At 41.9% G+C, this 17,409-nt stretch overlaps 1 protein-coding gene across 6 annotated transcripts in view; it reads right to left on the bottom strand.

Moving 5' to 3' along the window:
* The window catches only part of akt3a (v-akt murine thymoma viral oncogene homolog 3a), a 460,369-nt gene that overhangs the window by 229,663 nt on the left and 213,297 nt on the right, over positions 1–17,409 (bottom strand). For all 6 annotated transcript variants that reach the window (XM_048601225.1, XM_048601227.1, XM_048601226.1 and 3 more), the window contains one exon: positions 14,635–14,746. In XM_048601225.1, coding sequence (XP_048457182.1) covers positions 14,635–14,746 — 112 coding nt within the window. The remainder of the gene's footprint in view (positions 1–14,634; positions 14,747–17,409) is intronic.

Genomic DNA, 17,409 nt, shown 5'->3' on the forward strand with positions numbered 1-17,409 from the left:
CTCTTTCCTGTACTCTATCTCACCATTGTTTAAGATCCAACCTACTACACTGGTGTCAGCAGCAAACTTGTAAATGGAGGAATCTGACCACACAGTCGTGAGTGTCTAAAGAGTACAGCAAGGGGCCAAGTACGCAGCCTTGCGGGGAGCCTGTGTTCAGGCTTATCATGAAGGAGGTGTTGTCACCTGTCCTTACTGTATGCGGTCTATGGTCAGGAATTCAAGGATCCAGTTGCAGAGAGGAGGGAGCAGATTCCTAAGTCTGAGTTAGGAGAGGAGTTTGGCTGGTATTATGGTGTTGAAGGCAGAACTAAAGTCAAAATATAGGAGTCTGATGTAGGTGTCCTTATTATCCAGATGTTCCACAAATCAGGAGTTTCCCAATTAACACGGATATGAAGCAAACCTTTGTTTTCAGAGGATCATGAGTCTTCAGAACAAGTTGAAAAGGTCACGAAAGCAGAGCCCCTTGAATATTTTTAAGGTAAAGTTGGACGAATTAATATATGAGGGAGTAAAAGTTTATCAAGGGTAGGCAGGAAGGTTGATTTAAGGGTACAATCAGATCAGCCATAGTCTTATTGAATGGAAGAGCAGGTGAAGTAGCTGAATGGTCTTCTCAAGCTCCGAATTCATATGTTTGCTTGAAACAGTGATGTGGGAACCCTGTGAAAGAAACTGTGGGCTGATTCCTAAATGGACATAACTTTATAGAGAATGCAATGGGTTTTAAATACAACACAATGCACAGCTTCAGCAGTCAGACAATTTTCTTCAGTAGCTTAAATAGGCAGCTCACTTGTTTGAATACTTTGGTGGTTCATGACATTCCTTTTACAGTTAACAGGCTCAGAAGATCATGCCAAATGTGGATCTTCCAGTTTTGAAAACATTCAGGATGATGCTATTAGCCAAGATCTGCAATCTCACAAGTAGAACATGGTGGTAACAGCATACCTCTAGAACTCAAACATGGGAATTCACTACACTTGCAGCAACTGCTGATGGGAGAAGCAGTACTTCAGGATAAGCATGATGTAAAGATTGCAGTTGAACCCATCAATTAATTATACAGTTGTTCTGATGGGTATTTTCTAATTGACCAGTCGAGAGATGCTTTTCCATACCTCTGGTGCAACAGGGACTTGAACCTGGGCTTCCTGGCTCAGAGGTAGGGACATTACCACTGTATCACAAGAGCCTACCTAGTTATTCTGATTTTTTTTATTTTCTAATCAACCTGTTCAAAGATGCTATTACACACCTCTGGAGCAAATGGAACTTGAACCTGGGCCTCCCAGCTCAGAGGTATAAACAATTCCTCGTATTATGTTCAGGTGTGAATTTTCTTGCATTGCAAACTCAATAGTTAATCGTGTGATTTGAAACAATGTTATGGTACTATTTATTTCAATACAAAATCATTAATGCACCAAAAAAGTGATCAAAACGCAGAATATTTTAAAAAATTAAGTGAAATATTGCATTCACAGATAATGTTTAAAGTTGATGTTTTGATTCCTTGCATTTGACTTCATATCCAGTGGTGCACCTCAAATCATCGCAGTTGGTGGAACAAAATGTATCATATACATTTATCACTGCCCTTATCATTTTAGAAATTTGGATTTTTAAAACAGAGGCAAATGGATTTTGGTTTCAGTTCTGTGAAGGCAATTTTATTTCCAAGAATGAATTCCATTCAGTCAAATGCCATGGGGAATATCTATGAAGGTTAACAGATGGAATGTTTATACTGCTAATTTTACGACAGATACAGAAAACAGATCAGGGCCACTAATTCAGTTTTTGAGTTCAGAAGCGATGGTTCCTCCTGGCAGGAGGATCTAGTTTTTCAGTTCAGCTGAACAATCACCATTGAAGAAGGGTTTTAGTTTGCAAAGTCTCCAAGTTATTAGAGTTTACATAAAGTTACGTTGTCAGAAATTAAGGGATGTTAGACCAGGAGCTGGAGAAGCATAACTGGAAAATGTTATAAAACCATCTTAACAGTCAGAAGGAGAGCCAAAGAGAGTCAGTTAAGTAAGAAATTAAATAGTTAAGACAAAGGTGATATTTTTCTGGGATTTGACTATCTGAAATGGACATTGCTGGGAAATAGCTGAAACTTTGTTTTACTGCTTTTAATACCTTTCTGAACTTTCCTGTATATAGCATTTATTGTATAATGAAATAAATGTGTGTCTTTTTGTTAAAGAACTGTTGTAGCCTCACATGAATATTTTCAGTGACTATCAAGATTAGCATCTGTAAATATTTAATTTATAATTTGATAAGCCTGGATGAGATGCTTAAAGTGATTGCTCAATATGAAGAATTAAAAGGAATGAATCATGAATTGAACGTGTCATGGCCTACGTTTCAGCTAGAAATAAGAAGAAAATGATAGAGAGAGAGAGATAGCACTTGAATTTGAAGATAAAAGGAAAGGGAAGAGAAAGAAAAGGGAATGGGAAATAAGAAAGCTTGAATCGGAAAGAGAGGAGGAATTGAAACAGAATGGAAAGTGAAAAGGAATTAAGAAACTTCGAACACAAAAGATACAAGGATATCAGACCACATAATGTAGCTGGAGAAAAACTTGGAGTCAAGACAAACAGGAAGCAGTAGCTGAGAAAATGATTCTGATTCCACGGTGAGATTTGATTTAACTAGAAATCTATAATTTACAGAGGATGGAGCTGAAAGACATTTTACCTTGCTTGGAAAAAAGGTAGCTGGGCAGATAAATAATACTTGATGCTACAAGCTTGTCCCTAAAGCTCATCAATTAAAATTTAGGACTGTAAGAAATAGATCTCATCAGATATTTGTAGAACTTGTTAGAGGAAAAGAAACACAATGGGATTAGTGGTTTTGTGTTTTTGGTAACACAATCATGATTATTTAAGAATTCCAAAATAGTATTTTAGTAAAGCTCAGTTCTTGTTTAGATGAGTGTCAAGTATTGTCAAGATTCAAGTAGTAGTTCTGGCCAATACTTACAATGACTCAGAAATAGTTACATGTGGAGAAACAACCACAGACGAATTCACAAAGAATTTGGAGGAACAGGAAATCTGGAGATGATAAAAGTACTAATCATAGGGAGCAAACATAAGAACATCAAGATAATAAAAAGGAGAAAGATCGTAACCTAAGAAAATGATATGCTTGATGGAAGGTGAGTGTGAGATCTCAGTAAAAGTGTAGAACAATGAAAACAAGTGCAGATAAAATGCTAAAGTTCAGAATTTTGTTGCTACATAAAGGTGTTAGCATTATTATGTATCGCTGAGGAACCACTTTATGCAAGATGCACTGGACCTTGTCAAATCAAAACAAAACTCAAAGAGATACAGAAATCAGCAAGTGTGTCACATTAACAAGAGATAGTTTGACAGGGAAGATAGTTAGGAAATAGGTGTATTTACATAGAGAGTGAAAGTAAAATACCAATAGTCCAAAAATGAATTCAAAGAAATTGAATATTCAAAGTTGACCCTTCTGTAATCAAATTGGAAAATGTGGGTGCTTAGAAGGTTGGGTGAAATATTATGTTATCTTCCAGAAAAACTATGGAAGTTACTTACAAAAACTAATAAAGATTCCTGAATCAATTTGTGCGAGCAGGCTAGGAAAAACATCTTTCACTATACACAATATTAATGTAGAAAAAAAATCAATGTGAAATTACTCAAAAAAAACCTAAGAGGTACAATCTGTATAAAAAGTCTATTTAGAGTGGTTGGATATATAAGTTTCAAAAATTTCAATGTTTCATTTGAGCTTAATGTTATAGCCATAACATTTAGAAATCTTTCATTGTAGCTGGCAAGGACAATGTACATGGTGAATGCTCTGTCAATACTAAACATGAATCAAACCTAATATTGTGATTAAAATGGACTTGTGTATAAAATAATTATGAAAATCATTGACTGTTATAATAAATATTTAAACATACAATGTAACATAAATAGTGATAAACAGGAATTTTAATAGAAAATAAAAATATCTCAAGGATAACTTTCCATTTTTCTTGATGGAAGATGTGATGAACATGCAAAATTTTATCATTTTTGGAACTTAGCTTTCCAAAAAAAAATTATAGTTTTTCAAAAGGTAACAAAAAGTTCATTTGGAACGGAACCTAAAGCACCATTTCCAAGAAAGCATGTAATTCGGTCAAGTGTCAAGCAGGATAACTGTGGTGTTAACTGACAGAATGTTTGTACCGCTCACTTAACGACAGAGAGAAACAAACCAGGAGCTGTTACTTTGGTATTTATCGTAGCAGGAGAATCCAGTTTTTCAGTTCAGGAGAACAGCCACCATAGCAGGAGAGTCTGAGCTTATTAAATCTCCAAGCTGTTAGAATTCATATTGAACATTCTAAATTATCGAAATAAAGGGGCTTAGGCCAGCAGTCCAAGAAGAAAAACAGGATAAGAAAGTCATAAAACTGTCTCAGTAGTCCTTGAAGGAAGACTGGACAGCTAATTAAACAAGAAATTAACTAAAAAATTTAAAAAGTTAGTATTTCTGTGGGATTTGAGTATCTGTCATGGATATTGCTGGTTAGGAGGTTGAAACTCCATTTTGCCATTTATGTTAAGATCTTTGTAAACTTTTATCTATCAGAGAATCATAGAATTAACAGTACAGAAGGCCATTCAACTCACTGTGCATGTACCAGTCCCTAGGTAGTCCCATTCTCCATAGCCCTCCAAATTAATCATTTTCAAATATGTATCCAACTCTCCTTTGAAATGTGCGCGTATTTAGGATTTTTTCTTTTTATGTAATAAACATGTATTCTTCTGTTGAAGAATATTTGCAGGCCCATGTGGATATGTTTCACTGACTAATCATAACAGTAACCAACAACAAAAATTGAACTCAATCTGTCAAGCCAGGTTTCACTCAGATCTGACTTGTCTCATACTAACATCAATTGGAATAATAATAACATGAGCTCTTCAATTAGAAAATTGTCATTTAAGCATGCTGTACTTAACAATAAGGAATGATAAAACTGTTGAATTATTAGATGAGGACAGAGAGTCTTAAAGGCTTGCCAATTCTTGGGAATACTTTAAACTTTATTTAGCTTAGATATAGAAAAGTTTAAAAAAAAACTACAGATCAGATTCTTTAACAACTGATTTTTTTCCCTTCAATAGATGTTATTTTTGCTTTGATTTTAGAATTAAAACTACAATGTTTTGAGCATTAGGCTTACCAATTGGAGCTAATTGTAGGTAGATAGATCTTTAGAAAAGAATCCCAGGGGAATGATAGTTGACTACTCGAAGTTTGTTAAATCTAGCAAAAATATGTTATCAACAAGCTGGAAACAAACTCAATTGAAAATATGTGTTCGTTGTCAGAGCTTTTAACAAAGAAAACAATCTTTACTGCACAAAAGACAGTTTTTGTTTTAAAAGAAAGTCAAGAATGATTGAATATTTCTCAGTGATTTTCTATTAAAAGCAAAGAGGAAGAGAAGGTACCAATGTTGGGGGTTGTAAACAGACAGCACATTTTAGGAAGACGATGCCATAGTGATGATACCACTGGACTAGGAATCCAGAGCCCCAAGTTAATGTTCTGGGGACATGAGTTCAAAATGCTGAGATTTGAATTCAATACCAGTGGCTCAATTGTTAGCACTGCTGCCTCACAGCACCAGGATCTGGGGTCGATTCCACCCTCGGGCAACCAGCTGTGTGGAGTTTGCATATTCTCCCCGTGTCTGCATGCATTTCCTCTGGGTGCTCCAGTTTCCTCCCACATTCCAAAGATGTGCAGGTTAGGTGGATTGGTATGCTAGTGTTCAGGAATGTGCAGACTAGGTGGATTTGCCATTGGAAATGTATGATTACAGGGATAGGGTACGGGGTAGATCTGGGGTGGGATGCTCTTTGGACTGTTGGTGTGAACTCGACTGCCCAAATGGCCTGCTTCCACACTGCAGGGATTCATAAATCTATGAACACTATTGATTGTTGTAAAAAAAATCTGGCTCACTAATGCCTTTTAGGGATGGAACTCTTGCCATCCTTACCCGGTGTGACTCCAAATCCACAACAACATGGCTGATTCTTAACTGCCCTTTGGGCAATAAATAGTGGTCTAGCCAGGGATGCTCATAAACCGTGAATGAGTATAAAACAAAGAGTAAGGTGTCACAAAAATACACAATCTTCTGATCAAGTGTATAAAATCTGATTTAAAACTATAAAGAAATAAAGTGAGTATCTGTAGTCAGCAGGAGAAATTAAATGACAAAAAGGAATCTTGGCACAAGGCAAAATGGAAATCAAATTAAAGGAAGAAAAGATTGGCCTAGACAAGTTGTAAATAAGAATAACATATCCAACGTCAACAGACACTGCAGCCGAGATTATGCGCTGATATTGTTGAACTGAATGTCGAGTCTGGAAGAAGGTAAACTGGTTAAGTTGGCTGGATGACTGGTTTGCACTGCAGAGTAATTCCAACAAAATGAGTTTAATTTCTGTACTGGCTGAGGTTAGCATGAAGATCCCTCCTTCTTAGCCTTTCTCCTTGCGTGAAGCGTGGTGTTGCTCAGGTTAAACCACCAACTGTCTCTCTCAGAGTAGTCCAATGGTTCAGTAGGACTATGACAAATATTTTACTTTTAAAATACCTCAACAAAAGGGGAGTTGCTATTCTTTTCATTTGTGTCCAGCTTAACTGGATCAGCACCGAAGGCCAAGATCAGAGAATTCAGGATTTGAGTAAGACAGAAAAATAACAGGGCTAGCAATCAAAAACATGTGACTTTGCTTCCAGACTATATGGATGCAGTCCATAACATGGTCTCCCAATCTGCATTTGGCTCCCCCAACGCATAGGGGATCGCACTGTCAGCGGTGTACTGAAAACATAAGTAAATCTCTGTTCCATCTAAAAGACATGTTCTTGATTCCTGACGGTGTGAAGAAGGGAATAGTAAGTGTTGTAGATCCTGTGCTTACATAGGAGGAGCCATGTGAAGACGAGATGATGTACTGGAGAATGGTATCACGGTGCAGGCTGCAAAAATGGCCAAGATCAACCATCAAATTTGAAGGCGCCAAGGTAGTTGATGGGGACAAGAGAAAATCTGTTATGGTTCTGGAAGGGAAGGCAAAGGGTGAGTGTATAGATTTAATGTATCAAGAGATATAGTTGCAGCCCCCTTAAACCATGGGAAAATAGAAAGCTCAGATGAGAAAAACCATAGACATATCAGAGGGGGAGCTAGCCTGTGTTCTGAAACAATTTCATTATCATGAAAGAGAAAGAGTATACCTGCTCATTATTGTACTGCAATTTCTGTGATCTTGCTGTGGCTGCTGCATTCCTTACAATGCAATGCAAGTAGTTCAACAGCTGTAAAAAAGATCTATAAAAATGCAAGCCTATGGTCATCTTTCAAATGGATGGGAGAAAAGGTGACTGCACTTGAAGGGGTCGCTGGGTTGAAAATAAATCGTCAAGCGCTACTTGTTGAACTGCTGAAATCCATTTGGTGCAGTAAAGCTACAGTACCATTTGCAGAAGGAGTTCCAGGATTTTGACCCAGCAACACTGAAGAATTTATGATATATTTTCAAGTCAGGATTGTGAGAACATTTGAGGGGAACTTGCAGGTGTTTCCAAGCATCTACTGGTTGGGTTTGGTAGATGCAGCCAGAGAAGCCTCGGGGAATTTTTGCAGTGCATCTTTTAGATGATGCACAGTGCTGCTAATGAGCATTGGTGGTAGAATAAATGAATGTTTGTGGATGTGGTACCAATCAAGTGGGCTGCTTTGCCAATTAGTTCCTTCTTCACCTGCCACAGACTTTTAGGACTCGACCAGCTTAACCAGTACTGGTGCTGCAAGCCATTCTTGGCAATGCATGTTAAAGACACCCAGCCAAAGTATATTCATGCCCTTGCCACCCTCAGCACTTCCTCCGAGTGGCATTCAACATGTAAGAAGTACTGATCCATCAGCCAAGGAGCAGGCAGGTAGGGGATTTTCTGATAGCTAAGAGGTTCATTTGCTCGCGTTTGACCTGATGCCATGAGACTTCATAGGGTCCAAAGTCAGTGTTAAGGACTCCCAAAACAACTCCCTTTCAACTGTATACCACTGTGCCATTACTTCCACTGGCTGTGACCTGCCAGCGTGACTGAGACAGGACATATCAGGGATACTGATGGTGTTGTCTAGGACATTGTGTAGCAGGTAGGATTCTGAGTATGGCTATATCATGTTGTTGATCAACCAGCTCTCTTGGGAGACAGCTCTCCCAATTTTGGCACAAGCCCTCAGATATTCGTAAGGAGGACTTCCCTGGGGCATTAGGGCTCAGTTTGCCCTTGTTGTTTCCATAGCCAAGATCGATATCAGCTGCTCTGTTCAGTTTTATTTCATCTGTGTTAAGGAATGTAGATGTTGCACATTCTAGGATTAAATATTTTCATAGACATGGTATTTTCTTTTGTTACTATAGTTAGCCTTTTTCGCACCATTTCCATGAACGTAACATCATCCATTATCACAAGTTCATACATTTTCATCTTCCTCCTGCATCAACATAAAGTATATCTAGCAAGACATGCACAGTGACCTGAAATTTCCAATGCTAAAGAGAGGTGGAACTTAATAAGACCCATAATTATTTGAGCTGTTAGGAACTAGAGAACTCCCTCTTCTATATCTCATACTAGTGGATGAGTTCTGATGGCCAATAAGAGGTAATGTTGCTTTTTTTCTATTTATTCATTCATTTTGTGGGGTGTGGGAATCGTTGGCTGGGCCAACATTTATTGCCCATCCCCAGCTGCCCTTGAGAAGGTGGTGGTGAGCTGCCTTCTTGAACCGCTACAGTCCACTGCAACATGCCCTGGAGCTAGGATGACTGATCTCCAACAACCACAACCACCTTCCTATGTGTCAAGTATGACTCCAACCACTGGAGAGTTTGCCCACTGATACCCATTGATTCCAGTTTTGCTAAGGCTCCTTGATGCCACAGTCCTCTAGTGAGTTGTTTAATCATCCACAACCATTCACAATTGATGTGGCAGGATTGCAGAGCTGAGATCTGATCCATTGGTTGTGGGATCGCTTAGCTTAGTGTATTAGTTCATAGAACAGTACAGCACAGTTCAGGCCAACAGGGCCAACCTATTATCCGACTCTAAGATCAAACTACTCTGCATACCGTTTATTTTACTACCATCCATGTGCCTATCCAAGAGCCGCTTAAATGTCCCTTATGTATCTGACTCCCCAGCACCATCGGCAGCACATTCCGTGCACCCACCACTCTCTGTGTATAGAATCCACCTCTGACATCTCCCCTATACCTTTCTTCAATCACCTCAAGATTATGCCCCTTCGTAATAGTCATTTCCGCCCTGGGAAAAAGTCTCTGGCTATCCACTCTATGCTTCTTATCATCTTGTACACCTCTATCAAGTCACGTCTCATGCTTCTTCGCTCCAATGAGAAAAGCCCTAGCTCCCTCAATCTTTCCTCATAAGACCTGCCCTCCAGTCCAGGCAGCATCCTGGTAAATCTCCTCCGCATCCTCTCTAAAGCTTCCGCATCTTTCCTGTAATGAGGTGACCAGAACTGAACATAAAATTCCAAGTAAAAACTGAAAGAACTGCGGATGCTGTAAATCAGGAACAAAACCAAAGTTGCTGGAAAAACCCAGCAGGTCCAGCAGCATCTAGTCACTGGACCCAAAACGTTAACTCTGTTTTTTCCTTCACAGATGCTGCCAGACCTGCTGGGCTTTTCCAACAACTTTGGTTTTGTACAATATATCAAGTGTGGTCTAACCAAGGTTGTATAGAGCTGCAGCATAACCTCGTGGCTCTGAACCTCAATTCCCCTGCCAATGAAAGCCAACATACCATACGCCTTCTTAACAACCATATCAACTTGGGTAGCAACTTTGAGGGATCTATGGATCTATGGATGCGGACCCCAAGATTCCTCTGTTCCTCCACACTGCCAAGAATCCTGCCATTAACCCTGTATTCTGCATTCAAATTTGACCTTCCAAAATGAATCACTTCACGCTTTTCCGGGTTGAATTCCATCTGCCACTTCTTTGTCCAGCTCTGCATCCTGTCAATGTCCTGTTGCAACCTACAACAGCCCTCCACACTATCCACAACTCCACCAACCTTCGTGTCATTGGCAAATTTATTAACCCACCCCTCCACTTCCTCATCCAAGTCATTTATAAAGATCACAAACAGCAGAGAACCCAGAACAGATCCCTGTGGAACACTACTGGTCACCGAGCTCCAGGCTGAATACTTTCCATCTACTACCACCCTCTATCTTCTATTGGACAGCCAATTCTGTATCCAGACAGCCAAATTTCCCTGAATCCCATGCCTCCTTACTTTCTGAATGAGGCTACCATGGGGAACCTTATCAAATGCCTTGTTAAAATCCATATACACCACATCCACTGCTCGACCTTCATCAATGTGTTTTGTCACATCCTCAAAGAACTCAATAAGGCCTGTGAGGCATGACCTGCCCCTCACAAAGCCATGTTGACTATTTCTAATCAAACTGTGCTTGTCCAAATAATCATAAATACTATCTCTCAGAATCCTCTCCAATAATTTGCCCCACCACAGAAGTAAGACTGACAGGTCTGTAATTACCAGGCTTATCCCTATTCCCTTTCTTGAACAAGGGAACAGCATTTGCCACCCTCCAATCGTCTGGTACTACTCCAGTGGACAGTGAGGACGCAAAGATCATCGCCAAAGGGGCAGCAATCTCTTCCCTCGCTTCCCGTAGTAACCTTGGGTGTATCCTGTTTGGCCCGGGGATTTATCTATTGTCGTGTTTTTCAAAATGTCTAGCACATCCTCGTTCCTAACATCAACCTGTTCAAGCATATCAGCCTGTTTCACGCTGTCCTCACAAACGTCAAGGTCCCTCTCACTGGTGAATACTGAAGCAAAGTATTCATTAAGGACCGCCCCTACCTCCTCTGACTCCGCGCACAAGTTCCCTCCACTATCCCTGATCGGCCCTACCCTCACTCTGGCCATCTTCTTGTTCCTCACATAAGTATAGAACGCTTTGGGGTTTTCCTTAATCCTACCTGCCAAGGCTTTTTCATACCCCCTTCTAGCTCTCCTAACTCCATTCTTCAATTCCTTCCTGGATACCTTGTAGCCCTCTGGACTCCTGTCTGATCCTTGCTTCCGCAACCTTTATTAAGCTTCCTTCTTCCTCTTGACTAAGTGCTCCACATGTCTTGACATCCAAGGTTCCTTCACCTTACCATCCTTTCCTTGCCTCAGTGTGGCAAACCAATCCAGTACTTGTAGCAAGTGCTCCCTAAACAACCTCCACATTTCTGTCGTGCATTCCCCGAGAACATCTGTTCCCAATTTATGCTTTGCAGTTCTTGCCTAATAGCATTGTAATTCCCCCTCCCCCAATTAAATACTTCCACATACCGTCTGCTCCTATCCCTCTCCACGACTATAATAAAGGTCATGGAGTTGTGATCACTATCACCGAAATGCTCTCCCACCAAGGGATCTGACACCTGGCCTGGTTCGTTGCCAAGCACCAAATCCAAAATGGCCTCCCCTCTTGTCGGCCTATCTATATATTGAGTCAGAGATCCTTCCTGGACACATCCGACAAAATCTGCTCCATCCAAACTATTTGCACTTAGGAGGTTCCAGTCTATATCAGGGAAGTTGAAGTCACCCATGACAACAACCCTATCACTTCTGCACCTTGCCAAAATCTGCCTCCCAACCTGTTCCTTTGTGTCTCTGTTGCTCCTGGAGGGGCCTATAGAAAACTCCCAATAAAGTGACTGCTCTTTCCTGTTTCTAGCTTCCACCCATACTGACTCAATAGACAAACCCTCCTCGACAACCTCCCTTTCTGCAACTGTGATACCATCCCTGATTAGCAATACCACTCCCCCACCTCTTTTACCTCCCTCCCTCCCTATTTCTTTTGAAACATTTAAACCCCGGAACATCCAACAACCATTCCTGCCCCTGTGTTATCCAAGTCTCCGTAATGGCCACAACATCGTATCTCCAAGTACCGATCCATGCTCTAAGTTCATCACCCTCATTCCTGATACTTCTTGCGTTAAACTGGACACATTTCAACCTGTCGCACTGACTGCAACTTTGCCCTATCAACTGTCTATCCTTCCTCACAGACCCTCTGCATGCTGTATCTGCCTGTACACCAGCTACCCCATCCTCTGATCCATAGCTCCAGTTCCCACCCCGCTGCCAAACTATTACTTGCTGCTTATGCTGTTTGGCATGCAAGTTGTCCTGTTTGGTGGTTTCACCAGGTTGACACCTCATCTTCTTGTGTGCCTGGTGCTGGTCCTGGCATGCACTCCTGCAGTCTCCAATGAATCAGAGTTGATCCCCTGGCTTGATGGCAATGGTTGAGTGGGGATATGCCAGGCCATGAGGTTACAGATTGTACTGGAGTACAACTCTGATGCTGTTAATGGCCCACAGCGCCTCATGGATGCCCAGCTATGTTGTTAGATACGTTCAAAGTCTGTCCCCTTTAGCACGGTGATAGTGCCACGCAGTGCATCGGCGGTTATTCTCTATGTGAAGGCGGGATTTTGTTTCCACAAGGACTATGCGGTGGTTGCTCTTACTGACACTGTCATGGACAGATGCATCTGCAGCAGGCAGTTTGCTAAGGATTAAGTCATGTATATTTCTCCCTCTTGTTGGTTCCTTCAGCAGCTGCTAGACTGCGTCTATGGCAATGTCCTTTAGGAGCTGACCAGCTCAATCATTAGTTTGGCTGCCGAGCCATTCTTGGTAGTGAACATTGAAATCCCCCACCCAGAGTACCTTTTGTGCTCTTGCCATCCTCAGTGTTTCCTCCAAATGTTGTTCAACATGGAGGAGTACCGATTCATCATGGGGCATAATCGGTACACAGTAATCAGCAGGCAATTTCCTTGCCCATGTTTAACCTGTAGCTAAGAGACTTCATGAGGTCTGGAGTCAATGTTGAGGACTCCCAGGGCAATGCCCTCCTAACTTTATACCACTGTGCTGCCACCTTTGCTTGATCTGTCCTGCCAGTGAGACAGTGGTGTGACATTGTCTGTAAGGTATGATTCTGTGAGTATGATTGTGTCAGGCTGTTGTTTCATTGGTCTGTGAGACAGTTCTTCCAATTTTGGGGGGTGCCCCCAGATGTTAGTGAGGAGGACTTTGCAGTGTCAACAGGGCTGTTTCTGCCATTGGCTTTTCTGGTGTCTAGGTCAATGCCAGATGATCCATCCAGTTTCATTTCTTTGAGAATTTATAGGGATTGGTACGACTGAATGGGTTGCTAGACCATGTCAGAGGCCAACCACAATGTCAAACACATGACTGTGGGTCTGGAGTCACATGTAGGCCAGACCAGGTGAGGGTGGCAGATTTCTTTCCCTGAAGGGGGTTAGTAAACTAAATGGGTTTTTCTGGCAATCGACAACAATTTCATGGTCATCAGTAGATTCTAATTTCATTCCAGATTTTATGTTTTTTTAAATTCAATTCCACCATCTGCCATGGCAGGATTTGAACCTGGGTCCCCAGAACATTTTCTGGGTCTCTGGATCAATAGTCTAGCGATAGTACCACTAGGCCATCACCTTCCCTTTGTAAACCTAATGATAAAAGATCAAGTATTTCCTATGAATGAAGGCTTCAAGAATAGATTCAATAAACGCAATGGGGGCTGGTCTTGTCAACAGATATGGCAGTTTTAAATGTGATCTAAACAATTTACAGAAATAGTACTTTTCACCTTACATAATGAATAGATTATTGCAAACACCTTGCATATTTAGAATTGAGTCACTCCATTTGTTGAAATACAACATGAAGGCTCTCCAAAAAGGTAATCAATGATAGATCAAGAAGTGGAGAAAAAATCAAGGTGTGGAATGAAAGCAGGAATATAGCAAATGAGATAGAGGATCAGTGATTATTATTTTGAATGGCAGAGCAGGCTCAAAGGGCCAAACTGATCATTTTTACTCATAATTTCTGTGTATCTGTACTACATTTAATTTGTAATTGCATATGCCTCATAATGTATATTGTTCTGAAACTCTTTGCTCTCTAGTTAAGCATAAAGTGCAACCTTTTCCAGACCCAGATTAAATAAACATTTTCTCACAGACAATCATTAGTATTTGGAACTCACTTCTTTAAAAGGCAATGGAGCAGAGGCTTCGAATATTTTTAAGACAGAGGTAGGTAGATTCTGAATAAGCAAGGGTATGAAAGGTCATCAAGGACGTTGGCAGGAACACAGAGTGAAAACATCAGCCATGATCTTATTAAATGGTAGAGTAGGGCTGACAGGCTGAGTGGCCTACTCCAGCTCCTAATCTTGTTCCCATATTTCAGCTGTCTGCAGTCATGTGCAAATTAAGCTTTACCTTTAATCCGGCAAAATGCAAATGGAACATAAACACTAGTAATTACAATCAAATTTTGTTTTACAATCATTGTCAAATATTAGACTTGCAAACAATTACAAAGAGAACTACAACAGATTTTAAGTATCACTCACACCTTTCTTCAGGAGAGTCCACATGAAACGTCCTCTCTATGACAGTGGTCCATTGCAAACATCTGATAATAAATGTGTTCGGTCTTGGTCGTTCTGTTTTCATTAGTTGGCATTCTGCAGAAAAATGATTTATAAGTTTCCTTCAATTCCATTACCTTCAGCTTCAGATTAATTAATAATGCTTTTCAATTAATTGACTATGTTGTTATCACTATTAAAAACATAAATAGTAATCGGTGACACATATTTTCTCAGCCCCAGTGTTCAATAAAAATGGCAACTAGTATAGATGACAGAATTCATAATAATGTGAATTTCACAAGCTTCAAAATCTCCCCTCCCCTTACCGCATCCCAAAACCAGTCCAGCTCGTCCCCGCCTCCCTAACCTGTTCTTCCTCCCACCTATCCCCTCCTCCCACCCCAAGCCGCACCCCCATCTCCTACCTACTAACTTCATCCCGCCCCCTTGACCTGTCCGTCCTCCCTGGACTGACCTATCCCCTCCCTAACTCCCCACCTACACTCACCTTTACTGGCTCCATCCCCGCCTCTTCGACCTGTTTGTTTCCTCTCCACCTATCCTCTCCTCTATCCATCTTCTATCCGCCTCCCCCTCTCTCCCTGTTTATTTCAGAACCCCCTTCCCTTCCCCCATTTCTGATGAAGGGTCTAGGCCCGAAACATCAGCCTTTCTGCTCCTATGATGCTGCTTGGCCTGCTGTGTTCATCCAGCTCTGCACCTTAATCTAACTGACCTTGTTTTTATGTCTTCTTCCCTTTCTAAATAAGGGTGTTTTCCAATTCTCTAGGCCATTTCCAGGACCTAAGGATTTGTGGAAGATTATTGGCATACATCCACTATCTGTAACTGCTACTTTTAATATTCAGTGATGCATCCTATCAGGTCCAGGGGACTTACCAGTCTTTAGCACCACTAGTTTTCCCAGCATCCTTTGTCTAGTGATAGTTATTGTGTTTATTTCCTATACTCCTTTTGCCCCTTGATTATTTTGTAATTTGGAATGGTGTTAGTTAACACTGATATTTGCAGAATTACAGAAAACATATCCTCCCCTTTTAGTTTTAATACCACGGACAGCCCCCACATCACAGTGATACTGTATTCTATGCTCTTGGCTGAGTAACATTTTTCATGAGAATGAATCCATTGCCATTCCCAGCTTCACCAGGTTTGCTTTTTCCTACTTTGCAAAGTTGTGTGTGACGTGACCATAAAAGGACATCCCTTCAAATTTTTGGAAAAGTCTCAAGTTTTACCTCAAGCAGCTATGCTGGGATTTCTGGAAATGTTTTGGTTTACTGTGTTACGTTTTACGCTCTATTTTTGCTGTGAGTAGCAAGCAAGAGTAGTGTTTTTTATCTGTTAAGTCTGCATTTACTCACAGAATTTATTCAGGGTTTTACATGGCAAATTGCTGATGGCAGGACATCCAAATGACCTGGCAACCTAAAGTTTTTGAGAAGATTTGTAGCTCGGGTTGAGGATGAGGTAGTAGACTTGCTCGCCAAGCCGGTGTGTTTGGTGGAAAACGTTTCATCATCCTCTGAGGTAACATCGTCAGTGTGCCTCCGATGAAGCGTTGGTGTTCTGAGGTACTTGTTATTTATATACCTCGGTTTGCTGGGGCAATTAGCATTACTTCTGGTTCTGTTTCCCAGTAGTTTGTAAATCGGGTATATTTCTCACGCGTGCGTGCACACACACACACACACACTCTCTGCCTCAGGTGAGAGAGCGCGAGACAGTGTGCGTGTGTGAGAGAGGGAGAAAGAGAGAGACTGTGTGTGCGCGAGCGGGAGGGGGAGAGAGTGTGTGTGAGCGGGAGGGGGAGCTAGTGTGTGTGCATGCGAGCATGAGGGGGAGAGTGTGTGTGTGTGCACGTGTGTGTGTGTGTGCATGAGGGGGAGAGAGAGTGTGTGTGCGTGTGTGTGAGGGGGAGAGAGAGTGTGTGTGCGTGTGTGTGTGCACGCGGCATGTGCAAGCGAGGGAGAAGAGAGTGAGAGTGTGTGTGAAGACCAGTGCGCGCACACTCTCTTTGCTCGCGCACACATACACACTTGCTGTTGCGCATGCGTGTGCGCGTGCACACACAGTCACTCACTCTCTCCCCCTCACACGCATGCGCACACACTCTCACACTCTCTCACCCCCTCTCACACACAAATGCACACTCTCTCTCTCACCCCCCTCATGCATGCACGCTTGCACTCTCGCACTCTCTCCCCCGCATGCGCATGCACACACACACAACTCTCTCTGCCTCGTGTCGCACACGTACACACTCTCATCCTCGCACACATGCACACACGCACACACATACACACTCTCCCCAACCTGCGCGCACGCAATCCCCCCCGACACACACACTCTCTTCCCCTCCCACCCACCCACACACACACTCCCCCGTCTCTCTCACACACACACACACTCTCCCCCGTTTCTCACACACACACACACACACACACTCTCCCCCGTCTCTCTCTCTCTCACACACACACACACACACACACACACTCTCCCCAGTCTCTCTCACACACATACTGTCCCCTGTCTCTCTCTCACACACACACACTCCCCTGCCTCTCACACACACACACACACACTCTCTCCCGCCTCTCATGCACACACAGACTCTCCCCCACCTCTCACACGCACACACACTCTCCCCCGCACACACACTCTTCCCCCGCCTCTCACACGGACATGCACACACTCTCCCCTGCCTCTCTCACACACATGCACACACTCTCCCC

This window comes from Rhincodon typus, chromosome 9 (genome assembly GCF_021869965.1).
Source record: "Rhincodon typus isolate 14 chromosome 9, sRhiTyp1.1, whole genome shotgun sequence".
NCBI classification, from domain to species: domain Eukaryota; kingdom Metazoa; phylum Chordata; class Chondrichthyes; order Orectolobiformes; family Rhincodontidae; genus Rhincodon; species Rhincodon typus.